General features: G+C 42.4%; 1 protein-coding gene across 1 annotated transcript in view; it reads right to left on the bottom strand.

Moving 5' to 3' along the window:
- The window catches only part of LANCL3 (LanC like family member 3), a 107,182-nt gene extending 86,923 nt beyond the window's left edge, over nucleotides 1-20,259 (bottom strand). Inside the window, exon 1 of the mRNA XM_036908995.2 lies at nucleotides 19,436-20,259. Within this exon, the coding sequence (XP_036764890.2) occupies nucleotides 19,436-20,008 (573 nt within the window). The 5' untranslated portion in view covers nucleotides 20,009-20,259. The remainder of the gene's footprint in view (nucleotides 1-19,435) is intronic.
- Nucleotides 20,260-20,674: the final 415 nt, after the last annotated feature.

The raw sequence follows: 20,674 nt of genomic DNA, 5'->3' as shown, positions 1-20,674 counted from the left end.
ACAGCAACAGCGGAGATTAACTCCATAGCAGCCGGGCAGGAAGCAGAAACCCTGTCTGCGCGCAGCTGCGCAGCACAAGCCACTAGAGGTCGCTGTTCTCCCAGGAGAGGAGGGCCACAAACCAACAAGAAAGGAAGTCCTTCCAGCCGTCACTCATCCCAGTTCTGAAGACAATTCCTATCACCATGAAAAGGCAAAGCTACAGGCAGACAAAGATCACAGAGACAACACCAGAGAAGGAGACAGACCTAACCAGTCTTCCTGAAAAAGAATTCAAAATAAGAATCATAAACATGCTGACAGAGATGCAGAGAAATACACAAGAGAAATGGGATGAAGTCCGGAAGGAGATCACAGATGCCAGAAAGGAGATCGAAGAAATGAAACAAACTCTGGAAGGGTTTATAAGCAGAATGGATAGAATGCAAGAGGCCATTGATGGAATTGAAATCAGAGAACAGGAACGCATAGAAGCTGACATAGAGAGAGACAAAAGGATCTCCAGGAATGAAACAATATTAAGAGAACTGTGTGACCAATCCAAAAGGAACAATATCCGTATTATAGGGGGCCCAGAAGAAGAAGAGAGAGGAAAAGAGATGGAAAGTATCTTAGAAGAAATAATTGCTGAAAACTTCCCCACACTGGGGGAGGAAGTAATCGAACAGACCACGGAAATACACAAAACCCCCAACAGAAAGGATCCAAGAAGGGCAACACCAAGACACATAATAATTAAAATGGCAAAGATCAAGGACAAGGAAAGAGTGTTAAAGGCAGCTAGAGAGAAAAAGGTCACCTATAAAGGGAAACCCATCAGGCTAACGTCAGATTTCTCAACAGAAACCCTACAGGCCAGAAGAGAATGGCATGATATATTTAATACAATGAAACAGAAGGGCCTTGAACCAAGGATACTGTATCCAGCACGACTATCATTCAAATATGACGGTGGGATTAAACAATTCCCAGACAAACAAAAGCTGAGGGAATTTGCTTTCCACAAACCACCTCTACAGAACATCTTACAGGGACTGCTCTAGATGGGAGCACTCCTAGAAAGAGCACAGCACAAAACACCCAACATATGAAGAATCGAGGAGGAGGAACAAGAAGGGAGAGAAGAAAAGAATCTCCAGACAGTGTATATAACAGCTCAATAAGCGAGCTAAGTTAGGCAGTAAGATACTAAAGAGGCTAACCTTGAACCTTTGGTAACCACGAATTTAAGGCCTGCAATGGCAATAAGTACATATCTTTCAATAGTCACCCTAAATGTTAATGGGTTGAATGCACCAATCAAAAGACACAGAGTAACAGAATGGATAAAAAAGCAAGACCCATCTATATGCTGCTTACAAGAAACTCACCTCAAACCCAAAGACATGTACAGACTAAAAGTCAAGGGATGGAAAAACATATTTCAAGCAAACAACAGTGAGAAGAAAGCAGGGGTTGCAGTACTAATATCAGACAAAATAGACTTCAAAACAAAGAAAGTAACAAGAGATAAAGAAGGACACTACATAATGATAAAGGGCTCAGTCAAACAAGAGGATATAACTATTCTAAATATATATGCACCCAACACAGGAGCACCAGCATATGTGAAACAAATACTAACAGAACTAAAGGGGGATATAGATTGCAATGCATTCATTCTAGGAGACTTCAACACACCTCTCACCCCAAAGGATAGATCCACTGGGCAGAAAAAAAGTAAGGACACGGAAGCACTGAACAACACAGTAGAGCAGATGGACCTAATAGACATCTATAGAACTCTACATCCAAAAGCAGCGGGATATACATTCTTCTCAAGTGCACATGGAACATTCTCCAGAATAGACCACATACTAGGCCACAAAAAGAGCCTCAGTAAATTCCAAAAGATTGAAATCCTACCAACCAACTTTTCAGACCACAAAGGCATAAAACTAGAAATAAACTGTACAAAGAAAGCAAAGAGGCTCACAAACACATGGAGGCTTAACAACACGCTCCTAAATAATCAATGGATCAATGACCAAATCAAAATGGAGATCCAGCAATATATGGAAACAAATGACAACAACACTAAGCCCCAACTTCTGTGGGACACAGCAAAAGCAGTCTTAAGAGGAAAGTATATAGCAATCCAAGCATATTTAAAAAAGGAAGAGCAATCCCAAATGAATGGTCTAATGTCACAATTATCGAAATTGGAAAAAGAAGAAGAGATGAGGCCTAAGGTCAGCAGAAGGAGGGACATAATAAAGATCAGAGAAGAAATAAATAAAATTGAGAAGAATAAAACAATAGCAAAAATCAATGAAACCAAGAGCTGGTTCTTCGAGAAAATAAACAAAATAGATAAGCCTCTAGCCAGACTTATTAAGAAGAAAAGAGAGTCAACACAAATCAACAGTATCAGAAACGAGAAAGGAAAAATCACGACGGACCCCACGGAAATGCAAAGAATTATTGGAGAATACTATGAAAACCTATATGCTAACAAGCTGGGAAACCTAGGAGAAATGGACAACTTCCTAGAAAAATATAACCTTCCAAGATTGACCCAGGAAGAAACAGAAAATCTAAACAGACCAATTACCAGCAACGAAATTGAAGCGGTAATCAAAAAACTACCAAAGAACAAAACCCCCGGGCCAGATGGATTTACCTCGGAATTTTATCAGACATACAGGGAAGACATAATACCCATTCTCCTTAAAGTTTTCCAAAAAATAGAGGAGGAGGGGATACTCCCAAACTCATTCTATGAAGCTAACATCACCCTAATACCAAAACCAGGCAAAGACCCCACCAAAAAAGAAAACTACAGACCAATATCCCTGATGAACGTAGATGCAAAAATACTCAACAAAATATTAGCAAACCGAATTCAAAAATACATCAAAAGGATCATACACCATGACCAAGTGGGATTCATCCCAGGGATGCAAGGATGGTACAACATTCGAACGTCCATCAACATCATCCACCACATCAACAAAAAGAAAGACAAAAACCACATGATCATCTCCATAGATGCTGAAAAAGCATTTGACAAAGTTCAACATCCATTCATGTTAAAAACTCTCAGCAAAATGGGAATAGAGGGCAAGTACCTCAACATAATAAAGGCTATCTATGATAAACCCACAGCCAACATTATATTGAACAGCGAGAAGCTGAAAGCATTTCCTCTGAGATCGGGAACTAGACAGGGATGCCCACTCTCTCCACTGTTATTTAACATAGTACTGGAGGTCCTAGCCACGGCAATCAGACAAAATAAAGAAATACAAGGAATCCAGATTGGTAAAGAAGAAGTTGAACTGTCACTATTTGCAGATGACATGATACTGTACATAAAAAACCCTAAAGACTCCACCCCAAAACTACTAGAACTGATATCGGAATACAGCAAAGTTGCAGGATACAAAATCAACACACAGAAATCTGTGGCTTTCCTATATACTAACAATGAACCAACAGAAAGAGAAATCAGGAAAACAACTCCATTCACAATTGCATCCAAAAAAATAAAATACCTAGGAATATACCTAACCAAAGACGTGAAAGACTTATACTCTGAAAACTACAAGTCACTCTTAAGAGAAATTAAAGGGGACACTAACAGATGGAAACTCATCCCATGCTCGTGGCTAGGAAGAATTAATATCGTCAAAATGGCCATCCTGCCCAAAGCAATATACAGATTTGATGCAATCCCTATGAAACTACCAGCAACATTCTTCAATGAACTGGAACAAATAATTCAAAAATTCATATGGAAACACCAAAGACCCCGAATAGCCAAAGCAATCCTGAGAAAGAAGAATAAAGTAGGGGGGATCTCACTCCCCAACTTCAAGCTCTACTATAAAGCCATAGTAATCAAGACAATTTGGTACTGGCACAAGAGCAGAGCCACAGACCAATGGAACAGACTAGAGAATCCAGACATTAACCCAGACATATATGGTCAATTAATATTTGATAAAGGAGCCATGGACATACAATGGCGAAATGACAGTCTCTTCAACAGGTGGTGCTGGCAAAACTGGACAGCTACATGTAGGAGAATGAAACTGGACCATTGTCTAACCCCATATACAAAAGTAAACTCAAAATGGATCAAAGACCTGAATGTAAGTCACGAAACCATTAAACTCTTGGAAGAAAACATAGGCACAAACCTCTTAGACATAAACATGAGTGACCTCTTCTTGAACATATCTCCCCAGGCAAGGAAAACAACAGCAAAAATGAGTAAGTGGGACTATATTAAGCTGAAAAGCTTCTGTACAGCAAAAGACACCATCAATAGAACAAGAAGGATCCCTATAGTATGGGAGAATATATTTGAAAATGACACATCTGATAAAGGCTTGATGTCCAGAATATATAAGGAGCTCACACGCCTCAACAAACAAAAAACAAATGACCCAATTAAAAAATGGGCAGAGGAACTGAACAGACAGTTCTCCAAAAAAGAAATACAGATGGCCAACAGACACATGAAAAGATGCTCCACATCGCTAATTATCAGAGAAATGCAAATTAAAACTACAATGAGGTATCACCTCACACCAGTAAGGATGGCTGCCATCCAAAAGACAAACAACAACAAATGTTGGCGAGGCTGTGGAGAAAGGGGAACCCTCCTACACTGCTGGTGGGAATGTAAGTTAGTTCAACCATTGTGGAAAGCAGTATGAAGGTACATCAAAATGCTCAAAACAGACTTACCATTTGACCCAGGAATTCCACTCCTAGGAATTTACCCTAAGAACGCAGCAATCAAGTTTGAGAAAGACAGATGCACCCCTATGTTTACTGCAGCACTATTTACAATAGCCAAGAATTGGAAGCAACCTAAATGTCCATCAATAGATGAATGGATAAAGAAGATGTGGTACATATACACAATGGAATACTACTCAGCCATAAGAAAAGGGCAAATCCAATCATTTGCAGCAACATGGATGGAGCTGGAGGGTATTATGCTCAGTGAAACAAGCCAAGCGGAGAAAGAGAAATACCAAATGATTTCACTCATCTGTGGAATATAAGAACAAAGGAAAAATTGAAGGAACAAAACAGCAGCAGAATCACAGAACTCAAGAATGGACTAACAGGTACCAAAGGGAAAGGGACTGGGGAGGATGGGTGGGTAGGGAGGGATAAGGGGGGGAGAAGTAGGGGGGTATTAAGATTAACATGCATGGGGGGGTAGGAGAAAAGGGAGGGCTGTACAACACAGAGAAGGAAGTAGTGATTCTACAATATTTTGCTATGCTGATGGACAGTGACTGTAAAGGGGTTTATAGGGGAGACCTGGTATAGGGGAGAGCCTAGTAAACATAATATTCGTCATGTAAGTGTAGATTAGTGATACCAAAAACAAAGCAAAAAAAAAAAAAAAGGGCAGTTCCTGTGTGGTAACCTCCAACGAGTTCTACACAAGGGTATAAAGGGCATATAAAAGTGTAGGCAAAGGGTCTGTTTGTGTTTATACAGAGGATCAAAGCCTAATTGGGCTACCCCGAAAATGAACTAAGATACGATATGAAAAAGAACTTCCAACATCTGCACTCTCTGGAAGACTCATGCCAGAAGATGATCATCAAAAAACCCCAACAAAGATCCACGCACTGCTACAGCTGTAGATGCACTCATCCCACCAGTTCCTGGACTTGCCATGGGAATGAGGAAGGAGATATCTAAGCTGGCCTGTGCATACAGTAAAACAACAAATTGGACTGGATCTATACTGTTGGAACTCAACCAAGAATTTGGAGAAGTACAAATTGTAGCGCTCCAAAATCTTACAACTACAGACTATTTACTGTTAAAAGAACATATGGCATGTGAACAGTCCCCAGGAATGGGTTGTTTTAATTTGTCTGATTTCTCTCAGACTGTTCAAGTTCAGTTGGACAATATCCACCATATCATAGATAAGTTTTCACAAATGCCTAAGGTGCCTAACTGGTTTTCTTGGTTTCACTGGAGATGGCTGGTAATTACAGATATGCTTTGGTTATGTAACTATACTCCTATTATGTTAATGTGTGTGCGCAATTTAAGTAGTAGCTTAAAACCTATTCATGCTGAAGTTACTCTACAAGAAGATATGTCAAAGAAATAATCAATCTTCCCATGTTTTCTTCCGCCTGCTACTTCTATAGCTTTTCTTCTTCCTTCCTAATTACAACCCTTAAATAGAATTCGTGCCTCATATCAAATTTACCGAGTATCATAATTCTTCCAAGTGGTAAAGATACCTCAAGACAAATGCTGGGCATAGAAGCCACAGGGCATAAATATGCAAAGAAGTAAAAAGCTAACCTTTTCAAACAATAAGGCTTCTCTCTCACTTACCAACTTCACATTTCCCTGTATGGCCCCGGAAGATGACTGGTTAGCCAGAGACGGGTAAGATTCCTCAAGGGAGGAACAACCTAAGACAGGCACAGTCGCAGGGGGGCCATCAGGTGAGAAATTGGGGATCAACAGAGGTGAGGCTTAGAACCTCACCCCCCCTGTTCTGAGAGAAGTCTTCTGCATACGTGGATGTTTTATTGCCCTGGTCTAGCTTGGATTAACACATAGTCTACAGGCACACACCTGATCATCTACATTTGCTCTCTTACAACTCTAAACTATGTTTTCTACCTTTATCTTGTATCTACCTACCACTTCAGCATTTTATTAAAAATAATAATAATAAAGAGAGAAATGTGATATCCACATATAAATCAAGTATAAAAACCAAATGAGTATTCATATTTGAACTGACTGTTTAGAGTTCATAATGCATGAGCAAAACCGAAAGTTTCTGTGATGACTGCCCTTGTACTGTTCACCATGTAACTTATTCACTATGTAAGAATTTGTTCTCCATGTAAGAACTTGTTTGTTATGCCTCAGAAGATTGGAGACTGACGAAAATTAGGCTTGGGGTGGATTAATGATTGTGCATTGAGCATTGACTGCCCTATACAGAATTTTATTGTCGTTAACAACCATTTGATCAATAAATATGAGAGATGCCCTCACAAAAAAAAAAAAAAAAAAAAAAAAAAAGGACAGACTTCCAATGGTAAAATAAATAAGTAACCGGGATGTAATGTATAGCATAAGGAATAAAGTCAAGATATTGTAACAGCTTGGTAGGGTGATAGCTGGAACCTAGAATTATGTATATAAATGTTCTACCACTGTGTTGTACACTTGAAACTAATGTAATGTAATACTGTGCGTCAACTACCCTTCAATAAAAAATAATTATTTAAAAAAAAAAAAAAAAGAGTTTCAACCTAAAAAGATCGCTTGGAGCTCTGGGTGTAGAAGAGGGGGTGGGCTTTACTGTAGAGTGACAAGGCAGTGTAACTGCTTTTTTACTGGGAGCAGATACACCTACAAATGTGAGTATTTGTTGAATCTGACCACCACAGACCCTCTTTCAATCGACCACTTGGTGGACTAGTGTGTCTCCCAAGTGTTCTGGGAGTTGAGGAAGAGGCTGGGTGTGTGCATGGGGTGGGGTTGGAGGAATGTCTTACCATTCAGTATGTAATGCTACTGTTTTCAGTGAAACACCTCATCTCTGCCCTTGATGGTGCCTTGGGCCTCATAGCCCAGAGCTTCTCTAATTCAGTCTGTCATGAAATTGAACTTCAAGGCTTCCACTAAAGACTGCAGGGCCCACATCTGGGAACTGTGGCTGTTCCTACCAGAACCCCTCAGATTCTTCCTATTGAATCTCTGAATCCATGCCCCAGTGTCCATGTGCTTTGCTTCTAACAACTCTTACCTGCAGCCTTCCTCAGAGGCCTACTTTCAGGCTACACGAGGCACTTTGGCAGCACGCCAACAGAGCTGGACATACCTGGAAGATTACACCCCCACAGTCTAGGTACAGTGAATGACTGGGGCAAGACTGTGCCTCTAGTCAGGTCAAACTCTACAGTGTAATTTATACTCCTGAGCTCCCCTACAGGATGAAACAGAAGCTGGGACTTAGCCTACAATTGTACCTTTGGCTTCCTGCTGTTTACTGTTTCCACCATGCGGACACTGGTTCCTCCTGGGGGCACTTCCTTAATGAAGCACTTGCATAGAATCTACATGTTGAGTCAGCTTTTGGAGAATCTGGCCTAAGACCACCATCTAGTTGCTTAGGTTTGGGAAAGGACCCACTCTATCAAACTTGCAACTAGTTCTGTTTTCATACCTGCCCCAAATCCCCAGTACCACCAGAGGTTTCAAGAACCTCTAATTCTGAACCTCTCTATAGTGTTCCAGAAAGCTAAAGGGTAAAATGTATATTTAAGTTTGTAAAACTGACAGGCTATACCACACAGTCTTGAAACACAAATTAGAAAAGTGCATTAATGTAAGAAAAACATAATTTCTGGGCCCAGAAGCTGAAGAAACACTTGAAAGAATCTTTAATTGTATTAATCCTTTTTTGAAACAAGTTACCAAACGTAAAAATGATCTGGAACATTTGCTGGAGAAAACTCATTTGAAGTTGTCACTTCACCACAGACACAACTATTGAAATTCATCTGAAATTCTCAATTAGTGCCATGCAAGCAAATGATCTTTAGAAGCAAAAAAGAGAACTTAAGAGCAAGGGAGAGCTCCTTGAATCTGCCACTCAGATTCTGGGGCACAGAGCAAGAAATATTCCAACATCACTTGCACAGTGATTTACAGTTGCTTAAAGCCAATTAGTTGATTTACTCAGAGAATTATAAATCAGAGACACTTTCCTAGACTATGTCTGCTAGCAGTCTGCAATTACAAATAGAAAACAGAACACCCTTTTTCCTGGAGGAAGCAAAGTACAGAGGGTAACTCTCATAGGTTTGTGTTTCAGGGGTGATGACCAGCCACTCAATTTACTTTGCCACATAATCTCTCTGAGCTGCTCAGCTTAATCTCCTGCATGGCAGAGCAGAGGATATTTCCCTCCAGCCCTTTATGGCCTGTGTGTGAAGATCTCAAAGCTTTGCTGTTGTGATCAGGGGCCTAGCAGCTCTGAATATCACCATAGGGAATATTAGACAGACTGGCTGAACATCCAGAAAACATATTATTTAGCCAACACAGCGTCTCACCCCACATTAATGATAATTCTCAAAATACTAATAAAATAATGGCTGACTTATACAGAGTCTTTACTCTGTACCTAGCAAACACGCTGCTAAGCTCACTACATACACTTTCTCAGCGGCTCTTCATACCACACCTGCAAAGTGAGAGCTGCTGGTATTATATTTTGCAGATGAGGAAATTAAGCCTCAGAGATGCTAAGTAACTTTGGCTGAGGTCAACCAACTGTTGTTGTGGAGCCAGTATTCAGTCTCAAGGCTGACTCTGAAAGCTCTGTTTTTAAACACATTTCAATGTCTTCTTTGACAGTCCAACCTATTTCAACAGTTGCAATTCGTGAGACACATGCAATTCTCTTTGCCTCACAAGAAGAAAACATTTCAAACACAAGATTATGTTACTGAAAAGTGCATGAGGCCAATACTTCCTCTCTGGTTGAACATGGATCTCTTTAGCCTTAGCTAGCTATAAAGTCTGTTAGGAATGTGGCTCTGTCCTAAAGTCGTATGAGTGGAGATTCAGCTGGTCCCCACAGTGCTTGCTTTGTGACTGGTGATGCTCTGGTTGCCATGGACACCAGATTTGAACACAACACTGAGCACAGGGAATCTATTCCATACAAAGCAATGGAGCCAGCAGATGGGCACAGTAACACCTAACTGCACATAATGCTATGACCAGTATTTGTTTTGCCACCTCTCATTTTGATGGTGTTCTCACCTGTAAAGTCTGCAAGACTGCTTATCATCTGGGACACAGCTTCTTGTGGGCCAGGTAATAACACTCACACTTCAGCCTGTCATTTATGTGGTTTGTTGGATGGGTAAAGCTATTGAGAAAAGGAAATCTGATCTTACACAAAAACACTTCTTTGTTCAGCTTGCTAAAAGAATGGATCAAATGACTTCTTGAAAATTCAGTATGCCAAATGTCTAGCACCCCTAGAATAATGAGTCTGCTAACTTGGTAGGTTTCCCTAGTAACTAAATCCATAAAGAAATTAATTAGGAAGAGATAAGTGGTGTATATATATATATCTGTGTGTGTGTGTGTGTGTGTGTGTGTGTGTGTAACACATGAGAACAAGGTTTTCTTTGAGACAAACCAAACATGCAAGGCATTGTACTTAATGAATGTAGGTCAGGATCAATCAGTGAAAGGGAATCGTGAAGAGAAACACTTAAATTCTCTACATATCAGGGAGCATCAGCCAGTTTACCTAGAGACCATCATCACATGGGGATGATAAAGGATCTCCCTGCCACATGGAGGGAATCCACTGTATATTGTGTAGAAACCAGTCACATGACAAACATAATTCATTAACCAGCAAAAATGAAATTAGCTAAGTTAATAAGAAATTAATGCAGTCTATCATTTCACATTCAGAGGTCAATGAATATAGTGAAATTCCATTAAAACAGCCTCCTTCTAGAACACCACGAGGTTGTTACTAGCCAATAATTCAGTACAGTTAAAACAATGTTTATTTTTAGGGGGATCAAATTTGTTGACAGACAATCCCATCTCTGCCACTGACTCGCTGTGTAACCTGGAACAAGTTCCACAACCTCTCTGTGCCTCAGTTTCCTCACTGGGTAAGATGAGGATAGTGATGGTGCCTATGTCACAAGGTTGCTGGTAGTATTAAATGACATATGTAAAGTGCTTACAACAATGTCACAGTCAGTGACCAATCAGTGTTAGTTCTCACATCCTTTTAGCAATCACAGGGTTTTGGGTCAATAAGAAAGCATCTAAGCTATAGCTCATAGAAGTGGCCCACTTCCTGAGGGGTCTATAATTAGGCAATTAGGAACTGCACTCTGCCTACAAAAACCCAGCTTCCCCAACCTGCTGTCATTTCAAGCTAAATTCAGGGTTTACTTATGCAGTACACAACACACTGCTTACAAACATAGACCACTGCTTACAAACATAGACCACTCAAGTCCAGACTGAGTGAAATCCTGCATATGTATTTTGTTCAGTGAGTGTTGAATAGAACAATAAGGGAACTCGTGTTCTACCCTAGAAACCTCCATCCTTATTTTCTACCCATCAGCTTGTATGTACATATTACATGCAAACATTGTATATGTACATATGCATATATGTGGTTATCCTTCACAGCATTCCCTTTGATAGCAAAAAAAAAATCTGAATCAATTTAATGTTGATCAATAATGGTTAAATTATAGTATAACCATTAAATCAACCAGTATAAAGAATAAGATCTCTCTATGTAATAATAGGCAAAGATGCCTGAGGCACATTAAGCAAAAAGCTATAGGATATATATGTATAATATGATCATTCATGTAAATGGATAAAAATATGGGTATTTTAATAATGGAATATTTGTAAAAAAGAAGACACTAGCAATTACATTCAAAGACTTTTATTATATATATGTTTCTGTACCCTCTTATTGTTTGGTTTTACCTTGTATGATGACAGTAATAATTTTTAAAGAAAGACCTGAAACAACCTAACATTACACCTCCAGGAACCAGAAAAAGAAGAAAAAACAGACCGAAAGTTAGCAGAAGGAAGCAACCGATAAACATTAGAGCAGAAATAAGTGAAAGAGACTAGGAATAGAAAAGATCAACAAAAATAAGAACTGGTTCTTCGAAAAGAAAAACAAAATTGACAAACCCTAGCTAGAATAAGAAAAAAAGAGACTCAAAATCAGAAACAAAAGAGGAGACAATACAACTGATACCACAGAAATACAAAGGATAAGAGACTACTGTGAACAAAATTATATACCAACCTGGAGGAAATGGATGAAATCATAGAAACATACAACCTGCTAAGACTGAATCATGAAGAAATAGAGAATCTGAACAGACCCACAACAAGTAAGGAGATTGAATCAATAATCAAAATCCTCCCACCAAAGAACAGCCAGGACCAGATGGTTTCTGGTGAATACTACCAAACATTTAATAAAAAATTAGTGCCAGTCCTTCTCAAACTCTTCTAAATAATTGGAAAAGGGAAAATATTGCCAAACTCATTTTATGAGGCCAGCATTACTCTGATACCAAAGTCAGATAAAGATACTGCAAGAAAACTATAGCCCAGTATCCCTGAATAGAGATACATGAATTTGCAACAAAATACTAGCTCCTCAAATCCATCAACACATTAAAAGGATCATATACACCATGACCAAGTGGGATCCATCCCTGGGAGGCAAGAATGGTTGAACATATGCAAATCAATAAATGCGATACAGCACATTAATAAAATGAGATAAAAATCATATGATCATCTCAATAGATGCAGAAAAAGTTCAACTTTCATTCGTGATAAAATCTTAACAAACTGGGTACAGAAGAAACATACCTCAATATAATAAAGGCCATTTAAGGCATCCACAGCTAACATCATACTTGATGATGAAAGGCTGAATCCTTTTTCTCTAAGATCAGGAATAAGACAAGGGAGCCCACACTCACAACTCCTACTCAACATACCAGTAGAAAAAGTAATACTAAAATCATCATGGAACCACAAAAGACCCTGAATAGCCAAAGCAATCCTGAGGAAGAAGAACAAAGCCAGAGGCAGACACTTCTTGATTTCCAACTGTATTACAAAGCTATAGTAATCAAGACAGCAAGTTACTGGCATAAAAATAGGCACATAGATCAATGGAACAGACTTGAGAGCCCAGAAACAAACCTAAGCATATATGGTCAACTAATATTTGACAGGGGAGCTGAGAATATTCGATGAGGAAAGGACAGTCTCTTCCTAGATAGCTACATGCAGAAGAATGAAACTAGACCCCTATCTTAGCCCACTGAAAAATTAACTCAAACTGGACTAAAGACAAAAATAAGACCTGAAACTGTAAAACATGAATAATACATTGGGAAAAAGCTCCTTGTCACTAGTCTTGGCAATGATTTTCTGGATATAATACCAAAACCACTAGCAACAAAAGTAAAAATCAGTAAGTGGGACTATGCCAAACCAAAAACTTCTGCACACCAAAGGAAACCATCACAAAATGAAAAGACAACCTATGGAACAGGAGAAAATACTTGCAAGCCATAGTTCAAATAAAAGGTTAGTATACAAAATATATAAAGAACTCACATAACTCAATAGCAAAACAAACGACTTGATTAAAAAATGCTCAGAGGAATTGTATAGATATGTTTCCAAGAAGACATACATGTGGCCAATAGGTACATGAAAAGGTGCTCAACGTCACTGATCATCAAGGAACGGCAAATCAAACCACAATGAGATATCACCTCCCAACTGTTAGAATGGCTAGTACCAAAAACACAAGAGGTAAGAGGTGTTGATGAGGATGTGCAGAAAAGAACCCTGTGTAATGTTGGTGGGAATGTAAGTTGGTACAACTACTGTGGAAATCAAGATGGAGTTTCCTCAAAAAGTTAAAAATGGAGCTATCATGATCCAGCAATGCCACACTTGGGTATTTATCTGAAGGAAATGAAAACAGGATCTTGAAGAGATATCTGCATCCCCACGTTCATTGCAGCACTATTCACAATAGCCAAGGAAGTGGAAGTCATGTGACAAACCTTGCCAAGGGATGCCAGAGGTTAGACCACACAACAGATATTCCCCTTTCCTTCTGGTCAGAACCTGCATCCAGTGACAGAGGTTAGAAATGCAGGACACTAGTCTTCCCAGCGGCCCCTGAAACCAGAAGCGGCCAGTGACCCTTGCTGGGTAATGAGACAGAAGGTAAATGCTTCAAGGATAGAACATTCTGTATGAGTTTTAAAAGGAGATACAAGAAAATAGTCCCAGACCCTCCCTTTCTACTTCAGTTGTGTGGAAACATGATGTTTGGAATGGTAACAGCCATCTTGCAACCTGGAAGAGGGATGCAGCTCACACACTGAAAATAGCAGAGAAATAGGTCAGAAAGCGCTTGGGTTCTGATGACTTTCCTTACTTGCTGAACCAGTAGAATGGCCTAGCTCTACACACCTTGTAAAGTGAGCAAATAAATGTCCCTTTATTTAAATCTCACTTTTTATTGGATATTCTGTTACTTGCAGCTAAAGCATCCCCACTTAAGCAGCTGCCAGCCACCTGCCTTAGGTAATGAGCTGAAGACCCAACTAATCTAACAATCAAGTGTTTTAAAACCATAGCAGGAAGATGGATTCCTTATACCAGGTATAATTTTCTATGTGATGTTCAGAATTGCTTTGGATTTTCTGTTAGTAGATGCAAAAGGGAGTAGCATTGATTTCATTAAGCAGCTACTATTTGCCAAGCACTATACTAATCGTTTTATCTAGGGTGAGTCATCACAGCAACTTCCAGTCCAGTCCCCTTTGGCTGGGAAAATAAAATCACATCTACATTTTCTCAAATCTTATTTAAACAACTTAGAATTTCCTTTCATTATAAACGCAGACCACAAACCAGCAGCAGTACTTGTGACTTTACCACCTATAGAAGTCACAGATATATTCATATCACACTGCAGTTGTCACAGGTATCTCGAAATATCACTGACCCTCATAACTGTTTCAAAAGCACCGTAACCCTTGGCCTGCTGCAAAATCTTGTTATTTAATGGGTTCATAATAAAGAAACACATATGCTACTACATCACATTTTTAAATGTTTTGGTAACCGAATTTCAACATAATTGGCTTCCTTTGTAATCTTCTGTTTTATGCATTCTAAAAATGTTATTCTAAGAGGTACCATAGGCTTCACCAGATTTACAAAGGAGTCCTTGGCACAACAGGGGTTTAGACCCCCAGTAACCAGTCCCCCGTCCCCCTTGAGACCATTCTTTTTTTTGGTATCATTAATATAAAATCACACAGGCAACACTGTGGTTACTAGATTCCCCCCATTATCAAGTCCCCACCACATACCCCATTACAGTCACTGCCCCTTGTGACCATTCTTAATCCTGTTCCATCCACTGTCCACACAGAAAACCAGGGTGATCTTTTTAAAAGGTAAATAAGATGAAGACATTTTCCTGTTTAAATCTGAAACAAATGCAGACTCCCAGCTTTGACTGACTTGGTCCTGCAAGATCTGATTTTACCCTGCTCACAGCTCCTACCTGGTCTCAAACTCCTCTAGCCCTTGCGCACTTTGCTCTAGCCACGCTGGTGGCCTTCCTTTCCTTTGAAATCTCCAAGCAGTTTCCCACCTCAGGCACTTTGTCCTTGCTGTCCCCTCTGCCTGGAATACCTGCTCTTAAAACAGGCACTTCATTCCCCCTGCTCCAGCGATGAGCTAGGATATTACCTGCACAGAGCAGCTTTCCTGGCTAATGTATGCCAAGTAGCAGCCCTCCTCTCTCTGGCCTCACCCCCGATTATTTCCTGTTTACTCCCTTCAGAGCACTTATAACAATGTAATTACATTGATTTTTGTTCCCTACTAACTCCTGGCGTCCAGCAAGGTGCCAGGCACACAGAGAAACCTGACAGTCATTAAATGAAGGAATAGGTGACAGAGTAAGTGAATGCAGAAGCTATTATCAATCCATTTTACAAGTGAGGAAACTGAGGCTCACAGATGTTAAATTACTCATCCAAGGTCACCCAGTGGTAAAGTTATTATTTAAGCTGTGGTCCCTGGGCCTCCTCTTCATCCTGCCACCATTGTTTTCTAACTTCCTTTTCCCTGCTACATTTCCACCAATCTGGAAAGCAGAAGAGACCTAGTGCAAGTTTTTATGATTTCTTGGGACCTCAGTGCTCCATTTTCCCCAAGATATCTGCCTAACAAACCTCAAAGTTACTTCCCTTGAGTATTCCCAGAAGGGCCAAATTCAACAGCTCTTCCTCTATGTCTGTCTCTCTCCATATACACACTTTTTTTCCATCTCTGAATCTCATAAACATAAATGCAAACAATCAAATCAAATAGAATAAAATTCAGAAAAGGGTAAACTAAGGAAGAAAAATGCTAGATAAACCCAGGGTCAGTGCTAGCATATAAAAGTACATGTGATAAGGGACTGTATGCAAGCTTAGGTGGAGCACAATTCTGACCACACGCTTGCTTCCTAGTAGCCAACATAAAGTGAGAAACAGTCAATTACACGACATATCCTGAAGATTGAAAAAAAATTCAACTTCCAGGAGGAGCACAACTATTCCTGTCTCTATGTGCTAAGAGCATTGTGTCTTGTGGGTCCTTATAATGAAAGCATGGCAGGGCATAGTAATCAGTATTCTGAACTACAACCTCACAAAAATAAATACATCAAGCGGCGCAGAATGGTGTCTTAGAGCATACCTCAATAGACAAGGCCAGTATAATGCAAAAGCCTACACACCTGGGAACTCGTTAGAAACGCAGAATCCCGGCCCCATCTCAGGCCCGCTGAATCAGAATCTGCATGTTATTGACAAGATCTGCAGGTAATCCCTATGAACACTGAAGTTTAACAAGCACTGCTCTAACTGTTAAGCTTGATCTGAGGCAATGTTTTTGAGAAATTAGTATTCATTATTCAACAAATATTCAAATATTCATTCATTAAACAAATATTCAACCGTGGTGGTAGGAAAGGATTTTCTAAAAATGTGACACCAAAAGCACCACCATAAAGGAAAATAGTGGTTAAGTGGGTCACTGTTAAAACTAAGAGATGAAGCAAGTCATAGAGTAGATGATAGTTGCAGCAACACCACAAAGAGGAAAGCTGAGCACCTAAACATGTATCAGGCACTGTCTTAATGCTAGGAAGACAGCAATGAAACAAAAACCCTCTTCTCTTATGGAGTTACATTCTAATTGGAGACGACATGAACATCAAAGCCAGATGAAGCAAGAAAGGGACGTAAGTCAGGGGACAGCGTTGCAGCTTTAAGTAGGGTGGCCAGGACTCACAGAGGAGGTAATGGCCTGCACAAGGGCAGGGAGCAAACTATAAACATAGCTAGGGGAAGAGTATTCCAAGCAGAGGGAACAGTGGGGACAAACATCCTGAAACAGTAAATGCCTCAAACAGCAAGAGGCCCGGGGTGGTTGAAGCAGAATGAGCAAGAAGTGGGGGAGACATGCAACGGGCCAGGTCATGTGCAGCCTTGTCGGCCATTAAGTGTCTTAGTTCTAACTGCAAGTGAGCTGAGAAGCCCCTGGAGAAAAGGTAAGAGGGAGCCATTGCAGGATGCAGAGCAGAGGAAATGACATAATGAAAAGTGTTTTTAAAAAGACTAGTTTCTCAGAGGTACATGGAATGGCTTGACAGATTCCAGCTCAGAGTATATTTACACTAATCCCAGGAAATGGTGATTCATTCATTCAACTATTTATTAGGTGCCAAAGATCTGCCAAGCACTGTGGGGAGGATCTGGGCTAGGGTGATAACTGAGGGAACTGCCAGAAGAAAGTGAATATAAATGACACTGGAGGGAAAGAAACCTAGGATGTAATGTCAGATTATTTATAGGGAGAAGACAGAAGTTCACAATTCAATTTAATCAGGGTTTATGGATCATCTACTGAGGGCGAAGCTATATGCTGGCTAGGACACAGGGGTGGAGACAGCACTTAAGACTTGTGTTTTCCTCTCAAATGGCTTCCCGCCTGGCGTGCTTAGCCCCTGACCTGCAAGTTTCAAGCCTGAACATCCAGGATTGCTGCAGCTGAGGTTGGCACTGACATTGGCTGTTTGCTCAGATTCAGAGTGTTTTTTGTTTTGTATTTTTACTTTCAGAGCTTGTTCTGTCTCCTGGAAGCAAGGGCCAAAGCACCTCAACTTGATTAGTGTAAAAAGACGATCTGGTTTGGCAGGAGGGCAGAACAGAGGTCTTCAAGTGTTAGTGGATCAGTGTTGCAGCCTGGCCCTAAGCCACCAATTTAGGGCAAGGAGTGCTTCTGGTCTGTTTCCACCTGTGTGACCTGATAGGTCTCCCAGTGTTTGCCACTCCATTCTGGAGAAAAGGCCCCAAGGCATGCAAAGGGAAAGAAGCGAGTTTAAGGAAAACGACTAGGGGAAAAAAAATTGAAAATTGCCTACTGCCAGACTGCAAGGTCTGAGGAGAAGAGGCAAATATAATGCAAATGATATGTAAATAGCCCTGGGGCCCTATAAAAGGTTTCCTACAACTGGAAGGGCCCTTGGGAAATTGGCTAGTAGGTTAACCATGACTCAGAGGAAGAGTGAACTATTTCTAGACAACTTTGTTACACAGACCTTTGCTGTCCTGGTGGCACACTGCACAGTCTCTAGTATGTTTTTTCTCACATGAATCAACCTCACCCACAAATCAAAAAAAAAAAATCATGTCTGCCTCTGCAGAGGTTATCTGTTAATTACAGTTTTAAAGCACTATGTACCTTTCATTTTTTTTCAACCGCCTCTCTCACCCAGATAAAGCCAGTTAAATGTGTCACTTCCTCCCTAGAACAATATTTGGTTCCCGTGGGTTATGAATGAAAGTGCTTATCCTTCAGGTCTAGTTACTATGAGCCTTTGCAGGATTTGTTTTCCCGCTCCGCAGGAACTGGCACATTGTCTTCTAATGTCCGGGCACCCTGTTAAAAGTGAACCCAGAAAAAAACCTATACATAGCTATGAAATCCAATGCACTTCAAGGAGCCACTGGAAAGCTATTCATTAAGAAAACCTGTTCTGTCAAGTAGGCTGTCACCTTGACAATTCTAACTACGCATTTTAAAACTACGCATTTACAACCGAGGACAATTTTGTCTATATTTATGTAAGGAAAACAGGACACCCTTACCAGATCCGCATTTTTAAGAGCCATGAGATGAACTGAATAGTAAGCAACCCCGTCAGCACATCAGACCTACAGCTGGGGTTATTCTGGGTTACAGACCCCGGGTGGCTGAAGCAACTTTCCCCCACATAACTGACGGAGACAACATAATCAGTCCTGAACCCTTGCATTACTTCTCTAGGACTCTAATATCGAGGGTGCTTCAGCTTTGGACAGGAGGGTCAAAGGAAAGGAAATCCCTTTCATTTTCGAGGATGGTTTTGTTTTTCTAATGTCACTTGGGAAGGGCCTCCGGAAAGCTAACAGGCAAAGAAGCATCTGGGGAGATGCCACGTTCAGCCTCAAACACAAACAAAGCGCAAAGACGCGGAACCCCAACAAAAGAGAGACTGAAGAGCAAGAGCGGGAAGGACGGACAAAAGCATAAGATAAACCTCAAGGGCCTGAAGGAACGACAGCCGCAAACAAAGAGTCACAACGAGAGGTGGAGAACGGGCAGGGGCGCTGCGCCCGGAGCCCGGAGCAGGGCAGCGGGGCAGCGCCGGGCAGGCGCGAGCGCCCCACCAGCGGCCGGGGCTGCTTCTTACCTCCTGAGCGAGTTTCTGCTTGAGCACGAGCGCGGCGCACAGGTAGCCGGCGCGGCCCACGAACAGCTCGTCGGAGCCGCACTCCAGGAAGGAGAGCGGCGCGCAGACGGCGCACAGAGCCCGGAACTTGCCCAGCGGCTGCACGTAGTCGGACCGGCCCAGGGCGTGGTAGACGAGCGTGGCCACGGCGTACACGCCCGCGCCCCCGAGCAGGAAGGCGGCGCGGGTGTCGGCGTCCGGCTCGCCCCACTCCTCGGCGCGGGCGCACGCGTCGATGAGGCGCTTGGCCGAGCGCAAGTAGCGCTCCCGGGCCTCGGCAAAGAGCGGGCTCTGAGAGACGTGGTAGAGCATGTAGGCCACCCCGGCCACGCCGCCGTACAGCCCGCCCTGGCAGCTGTTGGCCGCGGCCGCTGCGCCCCGGGCCTCAGCGCCGCCCCCGAGCGGGGGCAGCTCCCGGAGGATGCGCTCGATGGTGGTGGTGACCAAGGGCGCCACCGCCTCCTCACACTGGCCTGCCAGCAGGCTGCCCTGGTAGTCATCGAAGCGGTTGGCGAAGCAGCGCCTGGTGTCCATGCTGCTGCCCGAGCCCCGCGAGGCCGAGCCGGGGTCCGCTTGTGGGCGCGCCCTGCAGCCCCGCGTACCACCTCTCGCTCTGGGAGGCACTGGGAAGGCGCTGGATGCGGTGGGGATGGAGCTGGGAGGTGACAAGAGGAGGCGGGCGCGAGGAAGAAGCACGGAGCGGATTGCCAAGTGGGGCACCAGGCTCCCGGGCGAGGGCCGGGATGCGCGTCGCACGCCGGCTCCCGAAGGCCGCGCCCTCGCCGAACCCGCCCCCTCCTGCGCCGCAGCAGCTCAGCCGCCTCCCAGAGGGGCCGAGGTGGTAGCCTGCAGGAACCACGCGGGACCCGCGCCACTCCTCCCGCTCCGCCCCGGCTCCTCCCCTCCCGGCGGAACGCCAGGGATGCGCGGGACACGGATCCGATTCGGACAGCTGAGGCTGGGCGTACGTACACCTGGTGGTGGAGGCGAGGACCTCGAGTCCCACGTACACTCCAGGCATGGTCCTCGAGTCAGCAGGTAAGGGTCACCTGGTAGCATGTTAAAAACGCGGCAGCTCGGACTTCGCCCCAGACCTACTGAATCGAAACCAGCGCATTATCAAGATCCCCAGGTGATTCGCATGCACATTAAAGGTTGAGAAGCCACTGAACTCATCTAGAGGACGAGAGCAAAACAGCG

The sequence above is a fragment of the Manis pentadactyla genome, chromosome X, assembly GCF_030020395.1.
Source record: "Manis pentadactyla isolate mManPen7 chromosome X, mManPen7.hap1, whole genome shotgun sequence".
NCBI classification, from domain to species: domain Eukaryota; kingdom Metazoa; phylum Chordata; class Mammalia; order Pholidota; family Manidae; genus Manis; species Manis pentadactyla.
Note: the sequence above shows the minus strand (reverse complement) of the source record. Positions and strands in the feature narration are given on the sequence as shown.